Source organism: Pseudoliparis swirei, chromosome 7 (genome assembly GCF_029220125.1).
Source record: "Pseudoliparis swirei isolate HS2019 ecotype Mariana Trench chromosome 7, NWPU_hadal_v1, whole genome shotgun sequence".
Lineage (NCBI taxonomy): Eukaryota > Metazoa > Chordata > Actinopteri > Perciformes > Liparidae > Pseudoliparis > Pseudoliparis swirei.
The window spans coordinates 2,174,721-2,200,851 of NC_079394.1; the positions used below are offsets into that span (position 1 = coordinate 2,174,721).

The window sequence follows — 26,131 nt, forward strand, 5'->3', positions numbered from 1 at the left end:
TACTTTTGTTGTGTCTTGTTTAATTCCTTTTTGTTGGGCGCACAGGGTCAATGAGGACAGGTGAGATACCCCGGGGTTTACATACACGTAGGTTTACTTGTTGTTAATACCCCAGGTTGGAGTGAGCACCACCCACTGTACTTTTGGGTGCACAGCACCTGTCAAGGGGGTGCGTGGGTTTTGTTATGTTCTTTTCTTTGGTGCCACTGACAGTCCATGTTGGTCCCTGTGCTGCTGCTTGTTAATAAACACTTTTCGTGTCATGAATTGGTGTGACCGCACCCTCACTTAAGCAAACCTGCTGCCAATTTATGTTACACCTCCCGGTGGCTCGAAGTGGGACGCAACATAAGGGCAGCAGGTTTGGTTAAGTGAGTCACACCAATTCATGACACGAAAAGTTATAAGAAAAGTATTTATTAACAAGCAGCAGCACAGGGACCAACATGGACTGTCAGTGGCACCAAAGAAAAGAACATAACAAAACCCACGCCCCCCCCTTGACAGGTGCTGTGCACCCAAAAGTACAGTGGGTGGTGCTCACTCTAACCTGGGGTATTAACAACAAGTAAACCTACGTGTATGTAAACCCCGGGGTATCTCACCTGTCCTCATTGACCCTGTGCGCCCAACAAAAAGGAATTAAACAAGACACAACAAAAGTAGGCTGCTACCAAATGAAACAGTAGAGTTTACCAAAAAGCTCCACAGCAACCAAAGACCGCCTCCACTCTGAACAAACACAGGACTATTTAAAGGGGAATGGTTGAGGGGTGATCAGGAACAGGTGTGATGATTTGATGACTGGAACCAGGTGTGCACGTCTGAAGTATGAGAATGACAACAGGAGGGGGACAAAGCAACAACACAAAACAAGAACAGAACACAATACAACACATGTAGACCAGTGAACGTAACACGAGTCGATTGGCTGTCGCCGAGCGGAGCGAACGTGGCGGGGTGTACGGTGTGACCACATCCAGGATGTAGACGGGGCCGATCCGTTCACAGCACGGTACGCAAGAACCAATGTTGTGAAGCGGATGCTGCTCCACGGGGACCATGAAGGGAGCCGAGGAGCGGTGTGGGTGCATTTCGTTGTACTTTTTTAGTTTCACAAATAATGATCCGACTCCATCCGCTCCTAGGTTACGGTCAGCGAGCCGGAGTCTGTGGACGATCCTGCTGCCGTAGCGACTCTCTCAGTGCTGCGCAGCCCGGGGGGCGAAGGGGCAGTGACTTTAGGGTGGCAGCTGGAAGGCCAGGCTTCAGATGACCTCTCACCTTTCAATGGAACTCTTGTCTTCACTGAGGTATAGTTTAAAACCATATTGGGCAGTTCTCCATCTTTTAGAAAAAAAATGTAATGCTGTCTATTACATTGCTTCTGCTTGATTTTCATACCTCCCAGGCTGAATCTGTAAAGTCGTTCATGATTAGCGCCCTCGCTGATGCAGCACTGGAAGGAGATGAGCATTTCACTATCATGCTGTTTCCTGCTGGGAGTGGAGCTGTCATTGACCCTTTAAAAGGTCAATATTCTTTATAAAACCTCACCCTGACACTGCGTCAAATTATTGACAAAATGTGAAGTTTTGTCTTACATTGATGCAATAATCATATCCATCTTCCTCATCCTCATTCCTCTTCTGCTCTAGGCATGGCCACCATAACTATCAGGGCAGACAAAGCTGCCCTGGGGATTATTGGGATAGAAGAGTCCTCCTGGAACATTCTCATTGGAGAACCTGACGGAGATTACAACGGCAGTGCAGTGGTTAGGTGAGATAAACGTCAATCTGTATCACTAACCTGGGAAGACAAACAAGACGGCTCTTTAAATTCCACTGCCTCTGTTCATTCATCAAGAATGTAAAGTGAAAGTCCTTCTGTGTATGTGTGTGTTTCCCCCAGCCTCGTGCGAGGGCTCAGTGTGTTTGGAGAGGTCCAGGTGTACTGGAATATCACTCCAGCTGTGCTCTCTGAGTTTGAAGCGATCTCCGGCACTGTGACTATGAAAGACGGACAGTCTTTTGCCAACATTATTTTGACGGTACTGAATAATGAAAAATTGTAGACTTCACAGAAAAATCCAGAAGTTTTCTGTATCTGCATATGCAGACCAACAGAATTCATAATGATGGATGTTTGTGTGTTTTCCATCATCATATCCATCACACTGGCAGGCCCTGGATGATGATATCCCTGAAGAGCGTCGTGAGTACCAGCTGACTCTGACCTCCGCCACCGCTGGGATGGAAATCAGTTCTATAGCCAAGCATGCAAAGATTATTATGGCAGCCAGCGACAATCCCTATGGTCTGTTCTCCTTCACCCAACACCAGATCAGGGCCTCCGAGGAAGAGGGAACGGTGAGGTCGATAACATGAGGCTGATATATATATATCAGGGTTCGTACGGTCATGGGAAACCTGGAAAAGTCATGGAATTTTAAAATGGTCATTTCCAGGTCTGCAAAAGTCATGGAGAAAACTTAAATCATAAAAGTTTTGGAAAAGTCATGGAAATGTTGTTATATTCACGCCGAGTTTAAAATAATTAATATGTTTTTTTAAAGAAAAAACGCACAACATTTTCTAAATTGTTCATGTTTATATTGAGATTTCAGTTTGGTCGTGGAAATTTGGTTTAAAGTTATGGAAAAGTCATGGAAATCCATTGGTTAAAATGTGTATGAACCATGATATATATCGATAGATATGGTGGAATAAGCTCATTCGCAATTTATGGTGTGTATACAAACCTAACGCAATGTGATTTTCTCTCTTTCCCTGCAGGTGAATGTGACAGTTTACCGCTCCTTAGGCAGTCTGGGCAGTGTGTGGGTGACCTACCAGACCTCAGGCCACACAGCGCTCAGTGGAGTGGACTTTGCTCCGGCTTCAGGACGACTACTCTTCACTCCGGGCCGGACCTCACAACAAGTCACACTGCACATCCGGGATGACAGTCTTGCAGAAGATACTGAGATGTTCTTCCTCAACATCACGGAGGTGGAGCTAGTCAATGTCAGGTACTAGATACATTGGAGTGGATTAGCAGCTGTGTTGGTTGATATGGTTATAGTAGCTGCAACAGCTCATTCATAAAATAAGCATTGCAAAAGCCTTAATGTTGTGCTGTTGTGACTCTTCATTCTCTGTCTCCCTCTGGTGGTCAGTGCTGTTGGGTCGGGTCTCCAGCTGGACCAGCCTCCAGCTATAGGCAACATCTCTTCTCTTGCTGTGGTCATATTAAAGAATGACAATGCTGAGGGTATCCTGGAGTTCAGGCAGGATTATGTCAACATTACAGGTAAGACACGAAACAGAGATAATTTGAAATCTATCTTGTGAAATTTTCAGGCCAGGACCGTCATACGAAATTTGCTATGACACCATTCGATACAGAGAAGATATTAATAGATGATTCACTCATGTAAAATATATATTTCCTTCTGTCTCTCTCTTCTCACAGTTGAGGAGGATGTGGGCGTCGTGTTGATCCCGGTGGTTAGGAGAGTGGGCTCATACGGGCTGGTCTCGGCTCAGTTCACTTCTCGAGGCCTGAGTGCAACGCCTGACCTCGACTACATCCTGAATAATGGCTCAGCGACGTTTGTCAATGGCCAGAATACCAGTTACATCAATGTGACTATTATAGATGACCTGGACAGGTGAGAGAAGAAATAATGACATTATATGTCTCGCTCAATTCCTAAAATGTTTTTATTTATATAGGGTGATAAGAAAATAGCAGATACATACTCAGGAACTTAGTAGGTCACACATTTGAATATCTTAGACTTTAAAAAACATAAAATCCTAACTATGATGAGTAAAGACATTATTAAATTCAAATTTAACACTGAAATTATCTCCCCCAGTGAGTTTGCAGAGGTATTTGAGGTCCTGCTGGTTGGAGCTACAGAAGGAGCCGTGTTGGGCTCTCAACAAGTTGCCAGGGTAACCATCGCCAAGAGTGACTCTCAAAGCGGGGTGGTCCGCTTCCTGAACCAGAGCCTTGTCACTCTGGTCAATCCCAACTCCACTCTCAAACTGAGTCTCGTTCTGGAGCGAGCGGGAGGCCTCGTGGGCGACGCAACGGTACGAGGAGCAGCGTCCTCTGCTCCCGTCACTTCAGTTCTCTCAGCGAGCGTGGCGTGCAGTTATAATAATACATACAATTTCTATAGCACTTTTCATAGTACTCAAAGACGTGCAGTTAACTTTCAAAAGTTGTTTCTCCGTGGACATCGGCTAATTCAAACTGGTTTTACCCTTCGACAGGTCGCTTGGATCCTTCTTGGACCAAATAGCAAAGAGGTCCTTCCCCCATTGAATAAAGACATTCGAGAGCCTGTGAACGGGTCCTTCTTCTTCAGCGATGGAGAAGAAGGTACCCGGGTCATCGAGCTGCAGATCCTCCCCCACGGGGAGGTGGAGGTGGAGGAGACGTTCGTTGTGGAGCTCAGCATTCTGTCTGGAGAGTTGGATGTTGACCCTCGGGCTGGCTCCGTAACACTGAAGGTACAACGAAGTACCTTCAGTACTATGTACTGTATGTCGTCCATCGCAAATCAGTTCAGATTGTTGAAAAGTTCTTATCTGAATTTCAAGGCATGTATTGGTGTTGGGATCTAATGGGATGCCCGCCTCCACTCCGTCCTCACCCTGTTCTCCTGTCTTTGTCTCTCCAGATAGAGAAGTTTGGTGACCCAAACGGCGTCGTCCAGTTTACTGAGGATGCTCTTCGAGAGCGTGTCTATAATGAAGCCACAGACAGGCCCTTCAACATTTCCTTGTATATTACACGCAGAGAGGGTGTCGTGGGTAACATCACGGTGAGATTTCATTCACTTGTCAAATTGATCCCTCTAAATCAGCGGTCGCCAACCCGTCGATCTCGGAGACGTTCCCTGTCGATCGCCAAAATAAAATGAAAATAAAGTCACAAACACATTGTTCCTCGTTCTGGAACATCTTCTGAAGTGTCTTCTGAAACGTTTTCTTCCTGACTGGAAGATCGACGTCAGAAAAGATCTCCGCCTGATTTTAATGAACGCCTGAAAACGGGTTCTCTGACAGCCGTGTTCTCATCTGAGCTCCCTGGAAGAGGGGAGCGTATAGTACAGGTGGGGCGCAGGGGGAATGCAGAAAGACCTTTATTCATAACTACATATTACACAAGGTCAAGATACAAGGACATACAACTACGTCATCAATAAATAAATGTTGAAATGCCTGTACCTTAGTGTAAATGTTTACGTTACGGCATTAACAAATTACGCCTGCGTATGCGCAACTGCCGAGATTCTTGGCGACTTGCCAGGTCTTACCTCCGTGAGTTGGGCTTTTCTGCTGTTGTCCTTCAAAACAAAAGCTCAACATTGAGCTTTTTTTCTTGTCTGATGGAGCAATCTGGTTTACTTGAAAGTGATTGCAATTGTATTTATTCTATTATTTGAAAAAGCACAGATGCAGGAGTCACAAATGGTGATTCTCATATTTATTATTATTAGAATTATTTAAATCTGAGGATGTCTGTAGAGTTGATGTGAATGTAATGACCAATGGTCTGAGTTCAGAACCAATCCCAGATGAGAAAACTTTCCCCGAAAAACTCGTCAGTGAAGTTGAGAAAATCACCAAATCAAAGACCAGGAGCTGGATGACTGACAGACAGCTCACAGACGGCCTCAGACTGGCTGTCTGTGCTTATGAACTAACTACAAGCTCACAGACAGCGTTCAGTCACAGCCATCACACTGACTGGAGTCACATGACTTGATGGCATTGTGATGAGAGCTGAACTTACATGAGTTGCACTGACTGATCATGTTGTCAGTGTCGTGTTGTAATGTAAATAAATACAACATTTATATTTGTAGTTCATCCAGCTGCTCATTGCAAATGTGTTTTTTCTTGTTCATATTGTGTGCGGTGAACAAATATCTTACTGTTTATATTGCACTTAAATTCTGTGTTCCTGGTCTCATCAATTTGAAAGCTGGACCAAAGTGTTTTGATTTCATTCAATTAGAATTAGACCAAATAAAAAGCCTCAAGTCATAAGTCCAGTCTGGACCGTCGTTTTCTCTCAACGCCTCAATAGGTAGATCTTGCCGGTCATGAAGGCGGAGGTTTATTTATTGGATCCCCATTAGCTGACGCCTTAGCGACCGCTAATCTTCCTGGGGTCCACAGAAAGGACAAAATACAAAACATACAAAAACATACAAAACATATCGTGAAACCAACAGTTAAAAATAGTACAACAAAGTAAAAAATAGTGCAGTCAGATGCACAGTGCAGTCGAAGGATAAGATGTATGTTATGCAATTCAACTTAATTCATACAAAGAAAAAGAAAATCAGATGACTAAAAAGCAATAGAATACGTCAAGTGGTGAATGTTCTTAGGTGCGCCTTTAATTGTTTTTTGAATGACAAATTATTACTCATGTGAGTTAAACGAGGAGGTAGTAAGTTCCAAGCGGTAATTGCACGATAGATAACAGTACGTTTGAGGAGGTTAGTTCTTGGGGTTGGCGGTATCAATTGACCTAAACTAGCATTCCTTGTGTTATGGTTATGTCTGTTAAATGTGTAACTGATTGAAGAAATATACCGGTGTCTGATTAAATACTACTTTCCTGAAAAACATGAGAAGACAAAAGTGAAGTTGAGTTTCAACTGAGAACCATGACAGGCGAGATGCATATATGCAGTATTAGTTCTAATTGAACACTGGAGTGCTAATCTGGCAGCTCTGTTTTGAACCATTTGTAGTTTATGTATGTCCTTCTTAGCAGCCACTGCCCATATGAATGGACAGTACATCAGATGACAAAAGACCAGGGAGTGTAACACCTGACAAACAGCAACTGGGGGTTCAGTGCCTTGCTCATGGACACTTTGACTTGCAACTAATGGGGAGAGCGGGGATCGAACCGACGACCTTGGGGTTGCAGGACGACCCCCTGACCCCACTGAGCTACAGCCTTCTCATTCTGCCAAAACTAACTGAATGAAATGATTTGTTGCACGGTTAAACATAAGCCTGCTTGTTCTCACACCTCAGGTGCGTTGGCAGATCCAGAGCGACTCAGATATAGAAGGTGACTTCCTCGCCTTAGGTGGCTCAGTGTTGATCCTGGAAGGCCAACGGGATGCAGAAATTGTCCTCAGCCTGATGCCTGATACGGTGCCAGAGCTAGAGGAGCTCTACACTGTGCAGCTCACGGCTGTGGAGGGTGGTGCCACTCTGGATGCCAACTATAACCTGCTCAGGACGCGTATCAGGTTTGTCAAATCGATTCCCAGGTAAAAAGTCTCGAATGGAAATAACTTGAAGTGAATCTTTCTCTCTCACCCTCAGGGTACCTGCTAACGATGAGCCCCACGGTGTCTTTACCCTGAACCCTGACCAACAGTTCATTGTGATAGCGACGTCAGGTTCTCAGGTCGCCAGAGCTCTGGTTCTGAATGTGACACGGCTTGCCGGGCTGTTTGGCAACAGTAGTGTGGGCTATAGGATCAGTGGGGGGATGGGCGAAGTGATGGACATCAAGGAAACACTGGGAGGACAAGCTGAAGGAAGACTGTTCTTCAGAGAGGGACAGACCTTCAGTTCTATCACGGTGCCCATCAGCAGTCGGGTAATAATGAACATGCATGTAAAACTGTATGTAATACCGTGGTGTAGGTTTTTCCTTCACACTTGTTCTCCTGCTGTTCTCTCTGCAGGTGTTTTTGTCAGTGGGTGACAGCTTCACAGCAGAGCTGACAGACGTCAGACTCGACGGTCCCATCCTCGGCTCCCCGCCGCGCCTCCTTCATGAGGCCAGCATCGCGACGGTGACTGTGTCTGAAGAAGCTGCCAGCTCAGAGGTGAGTGTTAGTTGTGTTTTTGTTGTTGTTGTCAATATAAGATTTATCTCTGAAGTAAAAACTCTTTTTTTTAATTGCTGCTGGAGATCTCCATTAGTGAATTTAGGAAGCGTTAAACACTATTTTCAGAAATAGTGACAATGAAAATATTATACCATGTTTATGCCAAAAAAGTAGCCGGACACTGCAGGGAATTGAACCCCATCCCAGTAAACCAGGAGTACCATTACCAGTGCCTTTGTTCTTTTGGAGGCTTGTGGGTTTATAATAATTTCTAGTTAACTAGGATAAATTAAATGAATAAAATAAATGAAATTAAACTAAATTAAAATAAGTAAAATAAATATAATAAATAAATAAAATAAGTAAAATCATTTAATTAATAGAATAAATAAAACAAATTATAAATGAAATAAATAGATCTTCTCGGTTTTCTGTTGATAAATGTTGAGAGTCTCCTGGTCGTTGGTGTTCTTCAAGGCAGATCTCAGTTTCTCATTCTCAACAGTGAGCCGATTACCGACACTTCAAGGAGTCGAACCCCATCCCAGTAAACCAGGAGTACCATTACCAGTGCCATTTTTCTTTTGGAGGCCCCCCCTCCCCCTCCCCCTCCCCCCTCCATCCTTCCTAATTTTGAATTTGTATTTTTCCAAACGACTGAATGTAACGTTCGGTATACACCAACTTCTTGGCGGTGGTATTACCTTGAGGTCAAGCGGCCTTTAGTTCGAGCGGCCTTGAGGTCAAGCGGCCTTTAGGTCAAGTGGCCTTGAGGTCGAGCGGCCTTTAGGTCAAGCGGCCTTTAGTTCGAGCGGCCTTTAGGTCAAGCCGCCTTGAGGTCGAGCGGCCTTTAGTTCGAGCGGCCTTTAGGTCAAGCCGCCTTTAGGTCAAGCCGCCTTGAGGTCGAGCGGCCTTTAGTTCGAGCGGCCTTTAGGTCAAGCCGCCTTTAGTTCGAGCGGCCTTGAGGTCAAGCCGCTTGAGGTCAAGCGGCCTTTAGTTTGAGCGGCCTTTAGGTCAAGCCGCCTTGAGGTCAAGCCGCCTTTAGTTCGAGCGGCCTTTAGGTCAAGCCGCCTTTAGTTCGAGCGGCCTTGAGGTCAAGCCGCCTTTAGTTCGAGCGGCCTTTAGGTCAAGCCGCCTTTAGTTCGAGCGGCCTTGAGGTCAAGCCGCCTTTGGCCTGGTCGAGCTTTTGAGGTCAGCGGCCTTGAGGTCAAGCCGCCTTTAGTTTCGGCCTTGAGGTCAAGCCGCTGCCTTTGAGGTCAAGCCGCCTTTAGTTCAGCGGCCTTTGAGTCAAGCCGCCTTTAGTTGAGGTCGAGCGGCCTTGAGTTCGAGCGGCCTTGAGGTCAAGCCGCCTTTAGGTCAAGCGGCCTTGAGTTCGAGCGGCCTTGAGGTCAAGCCGCCTTTAGGTCAAGCGGCCTTTAGGTCAAGCGGCCTTTAGGTCAAGCGGCCTTTGTTTCACCGTCTCGTTCAGAGCTGTTATGTCTCCAGCTGGTCTTTGTTGTTCACCTCCGTGGAGCTCCGTTTGGAGGGAAGTCTTTTCTTTCGTCACAGACGATTACTTTCCAACCGCTCGAGATTCAAAGTGTTCTCAAACTTGATCTTGTTGTTAGCCTTCATCTCGGTCGTGGCTCTGACCGAGACCTTTCGCCCCGCAAAGGGCTTTCTCCAGTGGCTCCAGTTCTCCGTGCGTGGGTCTTCTGAGCGTCCTCGCTGGTGGTAACGTTCCCATGATGGATGATGCAGGGGTTCTGCCTCCGGCAGCTGCATATCTCAGATTAAATGTTTTCCTTGATCAACGGAATCCTCCGTATTTATAAAACTAATCTTGGTGTTTCCCACCTTCTCCTGCGGATCGATCTTCAGGGTTTTATCAAATTTGATCTTGTTGTTATCCATAATCTCGGTCAGATTCCTGGCCGAGCCTGTTGCCCCGCAAAGGGCTTTGTTGAGTGGCTGAGTTGTCCACGTCCACGCATGGATCAACTCAGCCCACTCTTTGATGGTAACAACCTTCTGGTTGATTATGCAGGGGTTCTGCGCAAATGTTTTCGGCAGCTGCATACTTCCGGTATTTCTTTTCTTGATCAACGGAAGCCTCCGTATTCATCAAGTCGATCTTGATGTTTCTCCCTCGATCTTCAGGGTTTTATGAAACTTGATCTTATCCATCATCTCAGTCGTGGCTCTGACCGAGACCTTTAGCCCCGCAAAGGGCTTTCTCCAGTGGCTCAGTTCTCCGTGCGTGGGTCTTCTGAGCGTCCTCGCTGGTGGTAACGTTCCCATGATGGATGATGCAGGGTTTCTACGCGAAAAGCTGCATTTCTCCAATGACTGTTGTTTGTTGATACATGTCTTCTGTCGCTAACAAGTTGATCTTGTCTGTGTGCGCTTTGGTTCTCTGTGTGTGTTGTGCCGAAATACTCAATAATGTTCTAAGAAACTGAAATTGTTGTCTCCTATATATTGGCATTCGTGACAACACTGATTAAAGCCCCCCCCTCCCTCCCCCCATCCCTCCCTTATGATTTTGTATTTGTATTTTTCCAAACGACTGAATGTTCTGTATACACCGTTCTGTATACCCCAACTTGTTGGAAGTGGTATTATTCTTCATTCCTGTGTTTGCAAAATCAATACAAAATCATAAAAATAAAAAAAATAAAAAAAATTTGAATCCTCTCAGCGCCATAAGCTGCGTTTACTCCTGAGAGTTTTAGCGGCTTATCTCCATGGCTTTACCCACGTATGACTTTAAACACCTTAAAGTCTTTTCTTTGACATCGGTACTAAATTCTCAACGATCCCATCTCACATCAACTGAATCCTCTCAGCGTCTTATGCTGCGTTTGCTTGCCTGAGTTTACCCGCTTGAGCTTTTATGGCTTTTCGCGGCTTCACGTGACTCGTTACACACCCACACAACCTGCCATCGGCAGGGCGACGCCTCCTGGCCTTCACGACACCGTTAGCTAGACACCTCGTACTTTTAGAAACACATTCTCCCGCCGACACATAACAGTTAAACAGATCCTAAATCATATAAAACTTTAAAAGATCAGATTTGGACTCCAGTGACTCCTTTGAAGAGACCTGGAAGTCTTTTATTAACTATTTGAACGCTGCTGCAATCCAACAGGAACTAGTTAACTAAAAGACCCCCCCGCCCCCCCAAGGACACCACACAAACGTCTGAACATCTAACGCCCTCGTGTTTGGGTTCATCTCATCGCCTGTAGGCTCACGCAGCTCGGTGACTTTCATCGACTCCGTCAGAATGACCACCGTTTCCAGCGCTACTTTTTCATAACGCTGATCGGCTTTCCCAACTCGGCTTCTTCACCTGCAGCTGATTCTCCGTCTCTGTCTCCGCTGTCTTCCTCATTACCGCCGAGAGAGCGCCTCATGCGTCGAAAAGGAAGCGTAACCATGCACACGACCTGCTAGCCGATCGATCTCTTCTCTCCTTCTTCGCTGCCTCTATCTCTGACGCCAAAAGATCATTCTACAAAAAACTAAATTCAATCTTCTTTCTCTAATCCATTAAACTCGTCTCTATCTTTTCCAACCTCCTTGACCCCCCCTGTCCCCCTCCTTCCACACTTTTACAGAGCCACTTTGTCGTCTCCTTTACAAACCAGATAGACGACATACGCTCCTCCTTCACTAATCCACTTTCTCTCACTACACTTCCATCAACTTCTTCTTCATCCCCCTCTCTTTCCTCTTTCAGCTCCCTGTCTCCTGATCAGGTTCTTACCTTAGTAACCTCCGGCACCCCGACCACCTGACCTCTTGACCCCATCCCATCTCACATTCTCCAGGCTGTTGCTTCTGACCCTCTAACCTTTCTCACCCATCTTATCAACAGCTGGTTCTCAACCGGCCGTTTCCCTAACCCTCTGAAGGAGGCGAGAGTGAACCGTCTCCTGAAGGGAACCACCCTCAACCCGTCTGAAGTCAACGACTACAGACCTTTCTCTCTTCTTCTCTCTCTCTCCAGAACTCTGGAGCGATCCATCTTCAACCAAGTGTCCTCCTCTCTCCACAGAGAGACTCCAGCAGAATCTGCAGGACCAGGAAAAGGAGCGGCAGACCAGCGAGAGCTTCTCCAGTCCCAGAGCCAGATCTCCAACTGGCCTCTGAGGAGCAAGTGGTACCAACACTTGATCCCATGATGCAGAGGTAACGTAACCTAAAGAGACTTCCTAGAAAGGAAGGAAGGGAGCGGCAGCGGCGGCGGCGAGCGTCGGCGAGTGTGCGTGCGAGTGTGCGAGCGATGTGCGATGCGGCGTGTGCGGCGAGTGTGCGGCGGTGTGTGCGTGTCGAGTTGCGGCGAGTGTCGGCGGTGTGCGAATGTGGCGGTGTGCGAGTGTCGGCGGCGTCGCGGCGGCGAATGTGCGGCGAGTGTGCGGCGTCGGCGAATGTGCGGCGGTGCGGCGAGCGTCCGGCGAGTGTGCGGCGATGTGCGGCGTCGGCGTCGGCGATGTGCGAATGTGCGAGCGAATGTGCGAGCGAGTGTGCGAGTGTGCGTGCGAGTGTGCGAGCGATCGAGCGAGCGTCCGAGCGAGTGTGCGTGCGAATGTGCGAGCGAGTGTGCGTGCGAGTGTGCGGCGGTATGCGGCGGCGTCGGCGAGTGTGCGGCGAGCAGTGCGTGCGAGTGTGCGAATGTGCGAGCGAGTGTGCGAGTGTGCGAGCGTGTGTCCGAGCGAGTGTGCGAGCGATCGAGCGAATGTGCGGCGATAGCGGCGAGTGTGCGGCGAGTGTCGGCGATCGGCGGCGTGCGGTGTGCGTGCGAGTGTGCGGAAGCGGCGGTGTGCGATGTGCGGCGAATATGCGTCGGTGCGGCAGTGCGTGGCGAGTGCGGCGTCGGCGAGTGTGCGTGCGAGTGTGCGAGCGATCGAGCGAGTGTGCGTGCGAGTGTCGCGAGTGTGCGTATGCGGCGAGTGTGCGGCGATTGCGAGTGTGCGAGTGTGCGGCGAAGTGTGCGGCGATCGATGCGGCGAGTGTGCGAATGTGCGAGCGAGTGTGCGGCGGTGTGCGGCGATCGGCGGTGTGCGTGCGAGTGTGCGGCGGTGTGCGGCGTGTGTGCGATGTGCGGCGATCGGCGAGTGTGAGCGGCGAATGTGCGGCGAGTGCGGCGAAAAGGCGGTCGGCGAGTCGGCGCGGTGTCGGCGTCCGTGTCGGCGAGTGTGCGGCGAATGTGCGGCGAAAAGGCGAGCGAAAGAGCATGTGCGCCAATGTCCCCTTCCTCCAAATGTGTGGCCCTTTGCGCGAGTCTCTTTGGAATTCGTTACCTCTGCATCATGGGATCAAGTGTTGGTACCACTTGCTCCTCGGAGGCCAGTTGGAGATCTGGCTCTGGAGCTTCTTCGAGCTGGGACTGGAGAAGCTCTCGCTGGTCTGCCGCTCCTTTTCCTGGTCCTGCAGATTCTGCTGGAGTCTCTCTGTGGAGAGAGGATACTTGGTTGAAGATGGATCGCTCCAGAGTTCTGGAGAGAGAGAGAAGAAGAATTCAGACGGGTTAAGGGTGGTTCCCTTCAGGAGACGGTTTACTCTCGCCTCCTTCAGAGGGTTAGGGAAACGTCTGGTTGAGAAGCAGCTGTTGATAAGATGGGTGAGAAAGGTTAGAAGGTCAGAAGCAACAGCCTGGAGAATGTGAGATGGGATGGGGTCAAGAGGTCAGGTGGTCGGGGCGCCGTAGGTTACTAAGGTAAGAACCTGATCAGGAGACAGGGAGCTGAAAGAGGAAAGAGAGGGGGATGAAGAAGAAGTTAATGGAAGTGTAGTGAGAGAAGATGGATTAGTGAAGGAGGAGCGTATGTCGTCCATCTTGTTTGTAAAGGAGACGACAAAGTGGCTCGATAGAAGTGTGGAAGGAGATCCCTTGAAGGAGGACATCTCCTCCTTCCCCACCCTGCAGTGGTGGTCTAGGAGGCTGGAAAGGATAAAGAGTTGTTTGTGGTTAGAAGGATTGAATTTTGGTTCTGTTAAATGATCTTCTGGCTGCAGAGATAGAGTCAGAGAAGGAGAGAAGATGTTGACAGGCCAGCAGTTAGTCTGCATGATTCCATTTCCGTTTTGACGCTGGCGAGGTGTCTCTCTGAGCACCGAGTCAGACAATCACGGCAGCTGGAGACGCCTTCAGACACCTTATCAACCAGGTGAGCCCCTTTGTTTAAGGGCAACCTAGCCAAGACATGCAGCAACATAGTTCTATTGTCGCTTGTGTCTTGTCTCTTGTGTCCATTGTTGTGGCCTGTGTCTCTTATTGTCTCTTACTGTCTTGTGTCTCTTATTGTCTCTTGTGTCTCTTGTTGTCTCTAACTGTCTCTTGTGTCTCTAACTGTCTCTTGTGTCTCCTGTTGTCTCTAGTCTTTTGTCTTTCGTTGACGTCTGTGGAATGGGTTCATCTTTTGGTACCATTTCTTTTGCCGCGGGCGGTTGGAGATCTCGGGCTGCTGGAGGATCTCTGTGGCCTGAAGGAGGGAGGTGTCCTCCTGCTCCAACGGGAGCTTGTTGTTTTCCTCAGCCTCCTTCTCTTGTCTGATATCTTCCAACATGATCTTCTGTTCCTCGATGGTAGCGGTCTTCTTGTCCAGGTCCAGGCGTGCTCCCTCTAGCTCCAGCAGCTTCTGATTCACCAACTCACTCAGAGCTGCTATGGCCTCCAGCAGGTCTTTGTCGTTAACCTGGGCCGCGTGGAGATCTTGGCGGAGGTTGTTCCTCTCCTTCTCCAGGTCCTGGGCCGCAGCCTGTACCTCACTGAGCAGAACAGTAGAATCCGCGGTCATATATGCGATGGTCCTGTCATATTCTCTGTGTTTGACCTTGGCTTCTTCCAGCTCTGTTTTGAGGGCGGTGTTCTCCTGCTCCAACACCACCTGGGTGTTGGCCGGTGTCTCGAGAGGCACCCGGTTCACTGTCTCCTTGAGAGAAGCGTTGGTCTCCAGCAGGTCTTTGATCTTGAGCTCGGCTGTGTGGAGCTCAGTTTTAAGGAAGGTGTTCTTCTCCTCCAACACCACCTGGGTGTTGGCCGGTGCCTCGAGAGGCACCCGGTTCACTGTCTCCTTGAGAGAAGCGTTGGTCTCCAGCAGGGCTTTGATGTTAACCTGGGCTGTGTCGAGATCTATCTGAAGGGAAGTAACTCTCTGCTTCCACCTCCACAGGTCTTTCTTCAGCTTATCTGTTTTCTGCTGGTAGATGTTGAGAGTCTCCTGGTGGTTGACTGCCTGATTGAGCGGATGTTGTTTCACCTTCTCATTCAGGGCAGCTTTGGACTCCAGCTGCTCTTTGATCTTGAGCTGGGCTGTGTGGAGCTCAGTTTTAAGGAAGGTGTTCTTCTCCTCCAACACCACCTGGGTGTTGGCCGGTGTCTCGAGAGGCACCCGGTTCACTGTCTCCTTGAGAGAAGCGTTAGTCTCCAGCAGGTCTTTGATCTTGAGCTCGGCTGTGTGGAGCTCAGTTTTAAGGAAGGTGTTCTTCTCCTCCAACACCACCTGGGTGTTGGCCGGTGTCTCGAGAGGCACCCGGTTCACTGTCTCCTTGAGAGAAGCGTTGGTCTCCAGCAGGTCTTTGATGTTAACCTGGGCCGCGTGGAGATCTTGGCGGAGGTTGTTCCTCTCCTTCTCCAGGTCCTGGGCCGCAGCCTGTACCTCACTGAGCAGAAGAGAAGAATCCTCGGTCATATATGCGATGGTCCTGTCATATTTTCTGTGTTTGACCTTGGCTTCTTTCAGCTCTGTTTTGAGGGCGGTGTTCTTCTCCTCCAACACCACCTGGGTGTTGGCCGGTGCCTCGAGAGGCACCCGGTTCACTGTCTCCTTGAGAGAAGCGTTGGTCTCCAGCAGGGCTTTGATGTTAACCTGGGCTGTGTCGAGATCTATCTGAAGGGGAGTAACTCTCTGCTTCCACCTCCACAGGTCTTTCTTCAGCTTATCTGTTTTCTGCTGGTAGATGTTGAGAGCCTCCTGGTGGTTGACTGCCTGATTGAGCTGCGCTTTGATCTTGAGCTGGGCTGTGTGGAGCTCAGTTTTAAGGAAGGTGTTCTTCTCCTCCAACACCACCTGGGTGTTGGCCGGTGCCTTTTGACCGAGAGGCACCCGGTTCACTGTCTCATTGAGAAAAATAACGGTCTCCAGCAGGTTTTTGATGTTAACCTGGGCTGTGTGGAGCTCAGCTTTAAGGAAGGTGTTCTCCTCCTCCAACACCACCTGGGTGTTGGCCGGTGCCTTTTGACCGAGAGGCACCCGGTTCACTGTCTCCTTGAGAGAAGCGTTGGTCTCCAGCAGGGCTTTGATGTTAACCTGGGCTGTGTGGAGCTCACCTTGAAGGGAAGTAACTCTCTGCTTCCACTTCCAAAGGTCTTTCTTCATCTTATCGGCTTTCTGCTGGCAGATGTTGAGAGCCTCCTGGTCGCTGTTGTTCTTCAGGGCTGGTGTTCTTCTGAATTTGTCAAGTTCAATAGTTTGCCGATTGTTTATTAACCGCTGGGTGTTCAGAGCGGAATTAAACTCGATCCTGGTGTTATCCATCAACTCGGTCAGAACGGTGACCGTGGCCTTTGCCCCGCAAAGGGCTTTCTCGAGGGTCTCAATTCTCCTGGCCTGGCTCTTCTGAGCGTCCTCGCTGATGGTAACCTTCTCATCACGGATTATGCAGTTCTGCACGGAGCCCTCCGGCAGCTGCATTTCTCCAATGATTGTTTGTTGATGCATGTCCTCCGTAGCTATCAATCTGAACTTACTGTGTGCGGTTTTCTTCTCTCTTTGTGGTTTTCTTCTCTCTTTGTGGTTTGCTTCTCTCTGTGTGATTTGCTTCTCTGTGTGCGGCTTACTTCTCTCTGTGTGCGCTGTGCTGAACTTCTCCTCTAACTCTCAAAGAAACTGAAGCGGCTCTCTCCTACTTATAGACTTCAGTGATGACACTGATCAAAGCCACAAAGGCAGCACAGGCAGAATGATGACATCATGATGATGTCACTATATTATGTTGGGCATGAAAGGCAATGTGGTGGCTTCTATCTCCATGACGACAGATTCTATGGAAAAAAAATGTTTCTTCTTCTTCTTTAATGGCGGTTGGCAAACAACTGTTTGGTGCTTTAGCGCCACCAACTGGTATGAAATTGCATTTTTTTTTTATTACATTTTTTTCACAAGTTTGTCCAAATATGGCGAAACCACAGAAATGAAAGTGAAAGATTCAAAGAAGTGAAGATATTCCCATTATCGTTTTTGATCAGCTTTCTCAAAACGGCCGATCAAACTTGGCCGATCAGATGACATAAAATCTGCGAGAACTATCAAAGACGTTTGAATCGCGGCGCACCGCAACGGAGTCAATGCGCCCGGCGAGGGCCGCAGAGTGCAGAGGTCCACGGGGGGATCCTCACTCACCGAGCGGCGTCCCCGTCCCCCGAGTTGAATCTCCGTGGTCAACTCAGCCGACACTTCCATGTCTGTGCCTCTATAGACTGATGTTCACGGTAAACGCATTCGATCGGGAGCGCGCGAGGGTTTTGATAAAGTTAGCGGAAGGATTCACGTAACACAACATCCGGTTTTGCAAAGTTAACGGAAAGAACCACGTGAAACAACATCCGGTTTTCAAAATAAGATGTCGACAAATCATACACAAACATATAAAAGTAAACAATGAACTGATTTTGTATCTTTATAGATAGTTTCTGAGATTTAGCCTGAATTATGCTAACATTAAAACATTTTTACTGTACCAAGGAAGAGTTTCTAAAAATAAATCAGACTTGTGTATGTTAAAAAAAGTCCTGTAGAAAGATTTCCCCAAGAGTTCCAGGAAATGAATGATGCAGATGTGTTTCATACATATCTGAAATCCCCTACACTGACAATCAATCAATTTTAATGTATCAATTAGGACATTTTTCAAAGTAAAAGTCCTAAATGTTTAAAGAAATCGGTCATTTCTTTAATGTTTGAGTTGCTTTTTATTTGTTTTTCCTCAGAGTCCAAGACAATAATGCTACACAATAAATAGAATGCTTCAATTGACACCGTGATCGGTATTATCGGATCGGCAGATACTGATTTCGTTGATCGGCACCAAAAAACCTGATCGGAGCATCTCTAATATATATATATATATATATATATATATATTTTTTTTTTTAATGTATTTATGTATTTTTTTTATTTATTTTATTCCAGACTCGTGAGTCCATAAATCAACAAATACAACAATATATAGAATTCAATCCAATACGGGGACACGGGTACAATCACTGCAGTTAAAAAGTCACAACATACAAACACTTCATACAAACACTGTCCAAAGGATGTAATAAAAACCATTAAAAATAAGTCATACATATTAAAATGAAGTAATAAAAACCATTAAAAGTAAGTAATACATAGTATGAAAGGAAGTAATAAAAACCATAAAAAATAAGTCATACATATTAAAATAAAGTAATACAAAAAATTAAAAGTAAGTCAAACATACTATTAAAAGTAAGAAATAAAAACTATTAAAAGTAAGAAATAAAAACCATTTTAAGTAAGTAATACAAACCATAATTTGGCTCAATGAGTACAGCATTACGATGTCACGAGAGTCAATTTGCTGTGCAACGTAAAGTAATACGAAGGTAGAAATAATCTACCTTATGCCTTTAAATATTGTGCACATGTAGAACCCTGCTGCTTAATGTAAGCAGCTAAAAATGGTTTTAAAACATTTATATTTGTGGCGCCAAACAGCAACTTGACGGCTTTGCGCATCACAAAAGGCGTGAAGTGGTACCTGCAGCTGGAGACGCACTGATCATTGTGGGATGTGTTTATGGAAGGAGGGCTGAGAGCCGTGGGTGGAGCTACCGGAGGGCGAGATATTGTCATTTGCTCAGGGGTTTGATTCGCCAATATGTTCTGCTGATATGTTTACCGAAGAAGAGCAATAAATAAACTGCCTGGTGCGATACCGGCAGCATCCACCGGTGTTATTGTGGAGGATTCCATCAGCAACACACAGTTATATGCAGAAAACATCAAGTGTTGAGCAATCTAGATACCAAAGAAGCCCATGAAGGTCTTGCTCTTTGACCTTGGAAGCTAACTTTAGCATCAAAGCACGTCTTGAGGGTTGTGCCACACATTCAATCCCCCCCCCCGTTGTCACCTTTTTCACCCCTCATGAGTTTGCTGTCTATAATGATCAATAATCATCCAGTTATTAATGTATTTCTCTGCCACCAGGCGACGGACTGGGACCTATTGCACCATTATACTCTCAAGTTTCATTGTCATTTAATAGAACAGATAAACTGTGAACAAATGTGGTTCCTCTGCCTCCTTTCCGTGCTTCAAATGGCATTTTGCAGCACACACTGAAGTGCCTAGTTTTGACAGTTAAAAATGCCATTTGGGGCACTGAAAGGAGGCAGAAGAACCCCATCACAGAGTATCTGTCTCGTGTACTAGTTTAGGATATGGTGTTTGAAAAATATGACAAGTTATTTTCGTAAAGAGACCGACTGATAGATAGATAGATGTATACTTTATTGATCCCGCAAGCGGGAAATTACAGACTGGAGCTTTAATGGAGGCAACAAGATCCTGGCAAACTCGGCACTTTACTCAGCACTTTACTTTATTTTCCCCCTGTATATTTAGTATTTAGTTTTTTAGTATTGTGTTTTGTGTTTTATATTTACTTTCATTGATGCTCTGATGTGCACCGCTGTTGTGATTTTTTGAAATGTCCCCACTGTGGGACAAATAAAGGAATATCATATCATATCATAAGATAACAGCGTAATTAACATATTCTCTCACATATGTTGTGTGCAGGTTGGCTTTGCCTCGCTGGCTCTGCATGTTTCAAGTGTTGAAACAGGGGCATGTGAAGCAACGGTGACACGAAGAGGGTTGTTTGGAGACGTCCGGGTCCAGTGGAAAGCCGGCTACCCTTCAGGTCAGGCTCCGCCAGGGCTCCGTCTGGGAGCTATCGCCCCAAATGCAGGTAAAACACCCATAGAGGGCATGACCTTTGAAAAACCGAGTAATACATACATCATTTGTAGCTATTTTAAATGTGTGACTTTCCTTTTAATAATCATGCGTACCCTTTAGTTATATCTGGACGGCAGTTAACCGATCTAAGCTTTCATCACTGATAGGATGAACTTTCTTTAAAGTAAATACTTATATTTTCCTGCAGTAAAAACACTTGCAATTTGGTATTCAGGCTGATAACAACAGCTTGTATTCTTAATGTTGGTAACGTGCTTCTTTCCTCATCACTAGGCTCACTCACCCTGGTCCACGGGGAGAAGACTAGAGCCATATCTCTGACAGCTGCTGCTGATGCATCTGAGCCGGCTTCCTATGCTCTACACCTCACTGCTGCTACCTCCACGACTTCTGTGAAGCTCAGGTAATGGTCTCTGAAGTTCTGCTCGAGTAAATAACTTTTAAACCTGTAGTAGGAGTATAGTATTTATGTACATATTATCTTTTCTTCTTAAGATTATCTGTTTAATAACCATGTTTTTTTGTATGTACTGCTCCTTCAATTTCCTTTGCTTATTATCACAACACCCATTCAGTACAATATCCTAATGGTATCATTTAAATCAAGTATACAGTTCATATATTTGTCTATGTCCGATGAAGACTCACTGTGACGCCTGTCTCCCTGTACAGGTCAGGATTCACTGTGACAGAAGTGGAGCCATTGGGAATCTACCAGTTTGCCCCCGATTCCCGCCAGTTGGTCATAGCAGAGGACATCCAGACGATCACCCTTTATGTTCAGAGACTCTACGGCTCTCGGACCAACAGCACCCTCCTGTCCTACACAACAGTGGCAGGCAGCGCAGCACCGGGAGAGGACTTTGTTGCCGTGCCAGACGGCCGTTTGCTCTTTGACTCGCCTCTCCAAGCCAACACCTCTTTCTGCCTTTCGATACTCGACGACTCGCTTTCAGAGGCTGATGAGAACTTTCACGTCAACCTGACAGATGTTCAAGCCCTTAGTCCAGACTTGGCTTGGCCAGATACGTCTCCTCGCCTCAACCTTCAGCACAGGGTGTCCACTGTGACCATCCAAGCCAGTGATTTGACCGGAGGAGTGCTCAGTATCGGACCTGGACTGGTCCACATACCTGAAGACAAGGATGAGGGGACCCAGCAAGAGCAACGTGTCGTTCTAAGGGTGCGCAGGTCCGACAGTGTGGCCGGGGCCGTGAGGGTTAGAGTTCAAGCATATGGAGGTGTGTGTTGGTTTGTTTTTAGCTCTGACTTAATGTAATTTACTGTGATATTAAGGGTTTTGCTTTAAGTCGTGTTGCTGTGCACTGTTATCTAGATGGAAGTACCACACCTCTTCCCTTCACTCTGGACCCCGTTGGCACTCTTGCAAAGGAGGAACAGGACTTCCGCTTGGAGTCCACCATCGTGTCCCTTCAGGCTGGTCAGAATGAGACGGAGATTATCCTCTTCATCCTGGATGACACCGAGCCAGAGGGACAGGAAGTGTTCTTCGTTTACCTCAGTGATCCAGAGGGAGGAGCGCAGATAACAGACGGTCCATACCAGGGCTTTGGAGCTTTTGTCAAGATCACTATCCTTGGTAAACATTTTTTTTTTTAAAGATCTTTGTTTGAGTCAGCCGTAATTTAAAAGATAAATATTGTATTCTAGACTAACTTATTCTGTTCATAGCTCTAAATGAATCAAATGGATGTTTCTTTTATTTCAATGAGCGATTAAATGTTTCCCCTCGGTTTCATTCGCATTAGCTCGCTGCTAAATTAGTCTCCAGCTTCTATTTTGTTCCTCACTTTTCACATATTCACTGCAGTGGGCAGATCATCTGTTTTAGCATGTATGAGCGATTAAAATATAGATGATTATACTATGTAATATGGAGAAATTAATTTGTACTGTTTCTCTTCCTTTCTGTTTTGTTCTCTTTATCCTTCCGTCTTTCCACAACAGGGAGTGACTTCCACAACGGCATTGTCGGGTTTAGTATCAATTCTCTGTTTGGTCAAGTTCTGGATGAAGATTCGGTGAACAGAACTGCCCTCCTTTACCTCCAGAGACAGGAAAACAGGTAAGAAAACAACACACTTCTTTAATCCTTTTTTGGCCAAAGTTGAGATCTGGTTGTCGTCAGTTGGTGTGCTCTTTGTCCCGCTGTTCAGAGCCTTTGAGGATGTGCAGGTCTTCTGGAGAGTTACCTTGAGCGAGGCCGCTCTAACTCTTGTGAACCATGGAGTCAACCTCACCGGACAGCTTCTGCAGACCTCAGGAATGGCACTGTGTCGGAGAGGAGAGACGCTCTGCGCCCTCACTGTCGAGGTCCAGGACGATGAGGTGAGAGAGATGTCATGTTGCAGATTTTTGAAATCCTCAAACCATCACTATAAGGATAGATTAAACATTTGCGCAAAATAAAAAACATTCACCCTTCTGTGTTGCCGTAGGAACCAGAGCAGCAGGCGTGGTTCTTGGTAGAGATTTATCAGGTGGGCGCTGGAGCTACCATTAACGAGACAACCCGCTTTGCCAACGTCACATTGGCAGAGAGCGACGATCCACAAGGCGTTACGTACTTTGCCGCTGGTCACAGACTGCCCATTGCCACCCTGACGACCATGAGGCTGACCCTCCGAGTCCACAGACGAGCAAGCACAGCTTCGGTCGAATCTGTACAATATCGCACTCTGGTAAGTAGCCAACATGGGTGTCCTTCTGGGGAGAAGTAATTCTCATTTTCAATCTAAGTCCTTGTGATTCCAACCATTTACTAGTAAAAAATAAGATTATTTTTCCTCTCAACAATGCTGGTTAACACAACTCCATCCAACAACATGTCTGTGTGTCTCCTAGGAGCTCCCCAGAGAGGAGCTAGTGGGACCCTCTACAATATGGCCCGCCAAAGCAGGGATGGATTTTCCCAAACAGGAGGGTAGGCTAACCTTTAATGTGGGCCAGCGTAACACATCATTGGACATTTACCTCACACCTGACCTCGCCTCGACACCACCCACACCGAAGCGCTTCCAGGTGGAGCTCTACAACGCTACAGGGGGAACCAGAGTGCACCCTCTGTTTGGGGTGGCTAATGTGACTCTGGTGTCAAATGCAGCAAGTGAAGCCGTTTGGCTCATACTGGAACAGTTGCATCAGCCTCTCGACTCAACTATATTGAACCAGGTGCTGCAAAGACTGATCAATAAGGTCTCCACACATCTATCGCGTGAGCAGATGGCCGCCGTGCTGGAAGCTCTGGGGAAGGTAAGACGTAAGAAGAAAAAAGCATTTCCTGAACCTTCTTGTCAGGCAATTTCAGTCATTGTCATTAAAGGTGGAGCAGCAGGCGAAACAGTTTCATAATATGTAATATGAAACTGGAAACTGTCGTCATTATTGGATTATTTGTTCAAGCTTAATTTTTGGCAAATTTGTTTCGTAATATTACTTGTGATTTTCTTCTGAAATCCATCAAGTCATCACATTTTCTCAGTAATGGTAGAAACACTCAACATTTGTCAGCGAGTGTATGTGTTAGCTTCAGACAGACCTACGCTTGAGGACATAAATCACCCCCTACGATCTGAGGACCAGCTTGTCATCTGGAAAGGTCTCAGTCTTCATATTGTGTCTTCTCAGTCCCCAGACAAAAGGACGCTCCGCTGTAATTTCCTATGAAGGAGAGTAAAGGGGTACGAGTTCCACAGCATGAGGATGTCGGAGCACAAAGAGAGTCAGAGAAAGGAAGTAGACAGTGTAGGGAAAGTGAATGTATTCACTATAAAAACAGCCCCTAAACCAATTAAAGTGACAGTGACAGCTGTCAGGAGGGCTGGAAAAGATAAATACAGCGCGTGAGGATCACACATACGGATTATCAGAGCGATATATTTGCAAACAAGAGCAGAGCAAACGTACATCAATTCAATGCTGCTAACTTTCTCTCTCTCTCTCTCTCTCTCTCTGCTTCCCCTGAGCCAGGTACTAGCAGAGGCAGAGAGGGCTCCTTTACAGGAAAGTAGCCGCAACCTGACTTACAATCTTCTGTGTGCCTTGGCCAATCCCAGCAGAGTCGACACCCGAGGCCTCAGCCACCTCGCCGAGGTGGCTGAGCGATTTGCATTCTCCCTCCTCACGCAACGTCCGTGTGAGATGTGAGTGCCAAGTCAGAGTATAAGACTATAAGACTATAAGGTCAATATTACTATTTTAAGATGTTGAACATGTGTTGATACTACCATACCGTGCACATCAAAATACCAAGATGTTTCTTGTTGCACGGTTTGCATGCTTGGTAATATGAATGCTTTTCTTTGTGTGATTTCTCTAGAAGGGGTACCATCCTGGAAACGTGTCCCTATATGTCCATCTCTGCCTTCCAGTGGTATCCCACACAGATCAATGGACACAAATTCAGGGGCCGTAACGCAGACTTCTTCCAGCTGCCAGAGACTCTGCTGGCGGTGCCGCCGGTCTCCACTGCTGACTGTGGCAACCTCAGCAAGATCCAGCTGACCGAGTTTAGAACTGAACACTGGTTTCTCGCCAATGACACACACATTGCTCTCAATGGGAAGGTAAGGGACGCGCACAGATATTTCAATGTCCTTTTTTCCTCAGCAGGTGGCAGTATTACTCCAGTATAAACCAGCCGTATTTGTTTTGTTCACGGCCGAACACTCTTCTCTTCTTCTGTTTATACCTAGGTATTCTCAGCCAGCCTCCAAGACAGAAGGTCACGACCCCTAGAAGATGGCACGGAGGTGGTGTATCGTATCCACGCTCCTGGCCAGCAAGTCAAACCAGGCCGATCGCTGTGCCTTCTTTGGAACCAGACCACTGCGAGGTAATCCACTGCGGAGCCACCAGGAGAGATGAAGAAAGGCTCAGTCTTTCTAAAACAGCAAGCTGACGATCAAAATGCTTCTTCTCTTGATGACACCACGCCGTTTTTTGTTCTATTAGTTTCTGAGGTTGTTTATTCTCGTGTAGGCCCACTATCAGTGGCCATGGGGGAAGTCACATGTCTAATATCTGCACATTCAGCCTGCTACACGCTGAGTCCTCCCACTCAGTCGTCCCTTTCTTTAGGACATTCCTGGGGTGTGTGATGGGACTTGGCAAGAACACAATGATCCAAGTTATGAATTGGCATGTTTGGTTGGGCAGGAACAGCGACTTGGACGATGCATTCTGTAAAAACAGATGAGAGAACCGATAAAGAGGCAAACGGTGGAGACAGAAGCAACGTGTGCAGTATGACATTCTTGCTGCGAAGGAAAGGTCAAAATAAAAAGCGTTAGAGCGAAGACTTTCTGCCGCTCACTCGATTCCTGTGCAATCGAATCCAGCATCAATTTGATTATCATGTTGTAGTTTGTCCCCCAGCATCTTTATTAAAGGGTAAGGGATTCGCCCAAACAACAGACAGCAAATTGGACATCCTCATAAACATGATGATACTTCCGGTTCATTGCCTTGCCTTTGTTGTTTCCCTCACGTTAGTTTGGTTACTCGTCTAACAGCAGTGTCTTAACTTTCTTTCTTCTTCTGCATCCTCTCCTCTAGCTGGTCATCAGATGGTCAATACTGCAGGGTTGTGAAAGAGAGTGGGAACTATGTGGAATGTGCCTGCTCCCACCTGTCTGTCTACATGGCCTACGCAGAGTTTGCTACTCTCGCATCCTACAACGACGCCTTCTATGCCTCGGGATTTATCTGCATCTCGGGTACAAAAACACACATTTCTTTTCTTCACATAGTTTTCCTGTGTTTTTTTCTGTGTGGCTGCAGCCAATTCGCTTCTCTCTTCAGCCTTGTCGCTGATGCATTTCGTCCATATTCCTCCCACATTGTTATAAATAGCCACTGTGGATGAACATGACTCATTTGTCGATGTAACATTCATGTTGGTTCCATGTCTTCCACTTCTACCTCCTCAGGTTTTGCATTGGCCATTATATCCCACGTGCTGTGCTCCCGTTTCCCTATGTTTGCTGCAAAACTGCTCACTCACATGATGGTGAGCTGCCTTGGAACACAGGTAATACAATTCTGTTCAGATGTGTGTTGTACTGAAGAACTTTCCTAGAAAGGCTCATGAAAGCTGAGGCATTCATACTCCCACAGCGTCTGCATTCGTTTTGTTGGCATTGTCATCTCATCCAATCTGCAGTTTCTCTATTGGGCCCTAAATGTAGATTGATCGGGAACCTTTAGAAAT

At 46.8% G+C, this 26,131-nt stretch overlaps 1 protein-coding gene across 1 annotated transcript in view; it reads left to right on the top strand.

The window, feature by feature from the left end:
• adgrv1 (adhesion G protein-coupled receptor V1) overlaps positions 1-26,131 on the top strand; it is a 127,221-nt gene that overhangs the window by 41,625 nt on the left and 59,465 nt on the right. The window contains exons 61-87 of the mRNA XM_056420042.1: positions 1,149-1,313; positions 1,412-1,532; positions 1,659-1,782; positions 1,915-2,053; positions 2,187-2,372; positions 2,799-3,034; positions 3,182-3,315; positions 3,478-3,676; positions 3,887-4,106; positions 4,290-4,529; positions 4,700-4,843; positions 7,083-7,303; positions 7,380-7,659; positions 7,748-7,891; positions 19,717-19,888; positions 20,173-20,302; positions 20,572-21,140; positions 21,236-21,499; positions 21,868-21,985; positions 22,077-22,248; positions 22,359-22,601; positions 22,765-23,172; positions 23,890-24,062; positions 24,239-24,485; positions 24,615-24,754; positions 25,477-25,637; positions 25,851-25,951. Of these exons, the coding sequence (XP_056276017.1) occupies positions 1,149-1,313; positions 1,412-1,532; positions 1,659-1,782; positions 1,915-2,053; positions 2,187-2,372; positions 2,799-3,034; positions 3,182-3,315; positions 3,478-3,676; positions 3,887-4,106; positions 4,290-4,529; positions 4,700-4,843; positions 7,083-7,303; positions 7,380-7,659; positions 7,748-7,891; positions 19,717-19,888; positions 20,173-20,302; positions 20,572-21,140; positions 21,236-21,499; positions 21,868-21,985; positions 22,077-22,248; positions 22,359-22,601; positions 22,765-23,172; positions 23,890-24,062; positions 24,239-24,485; positions 24,615-24,754; positions 25,477-25,637; positions 25,851-25,951 (5,451 nt within the window). The remainder of the gene's footprint in view (positions 1-1,148; positions 1,314-1,411; positions 1,533-1,658; positions 1,783-1,914; positions 2,054-2,186; positions 2,373-2,798; positions 3,035-3,181; positions 3,316-3,477; positions 3,677-3,886; positions 4,107-4,289; positions 4,530-4,699; positions 4,844-7,082; positions 7,304-7,379; positions 7,660-7,747; positions 7,892-19,716; positions 19,889-20,172; positions 20,303-20,571; positions 21,141-21,235; positions 21,500-21,867; positions 21,986-22,076; positions 22,249-22,358; positions 22,602-22,764; positions 23,173-23,889; positions 24,063-24,238; positions 24,486-24,614; positions 24,755-25,476; positions 25,638-25,850; positions 25,952-26,131) is intronic.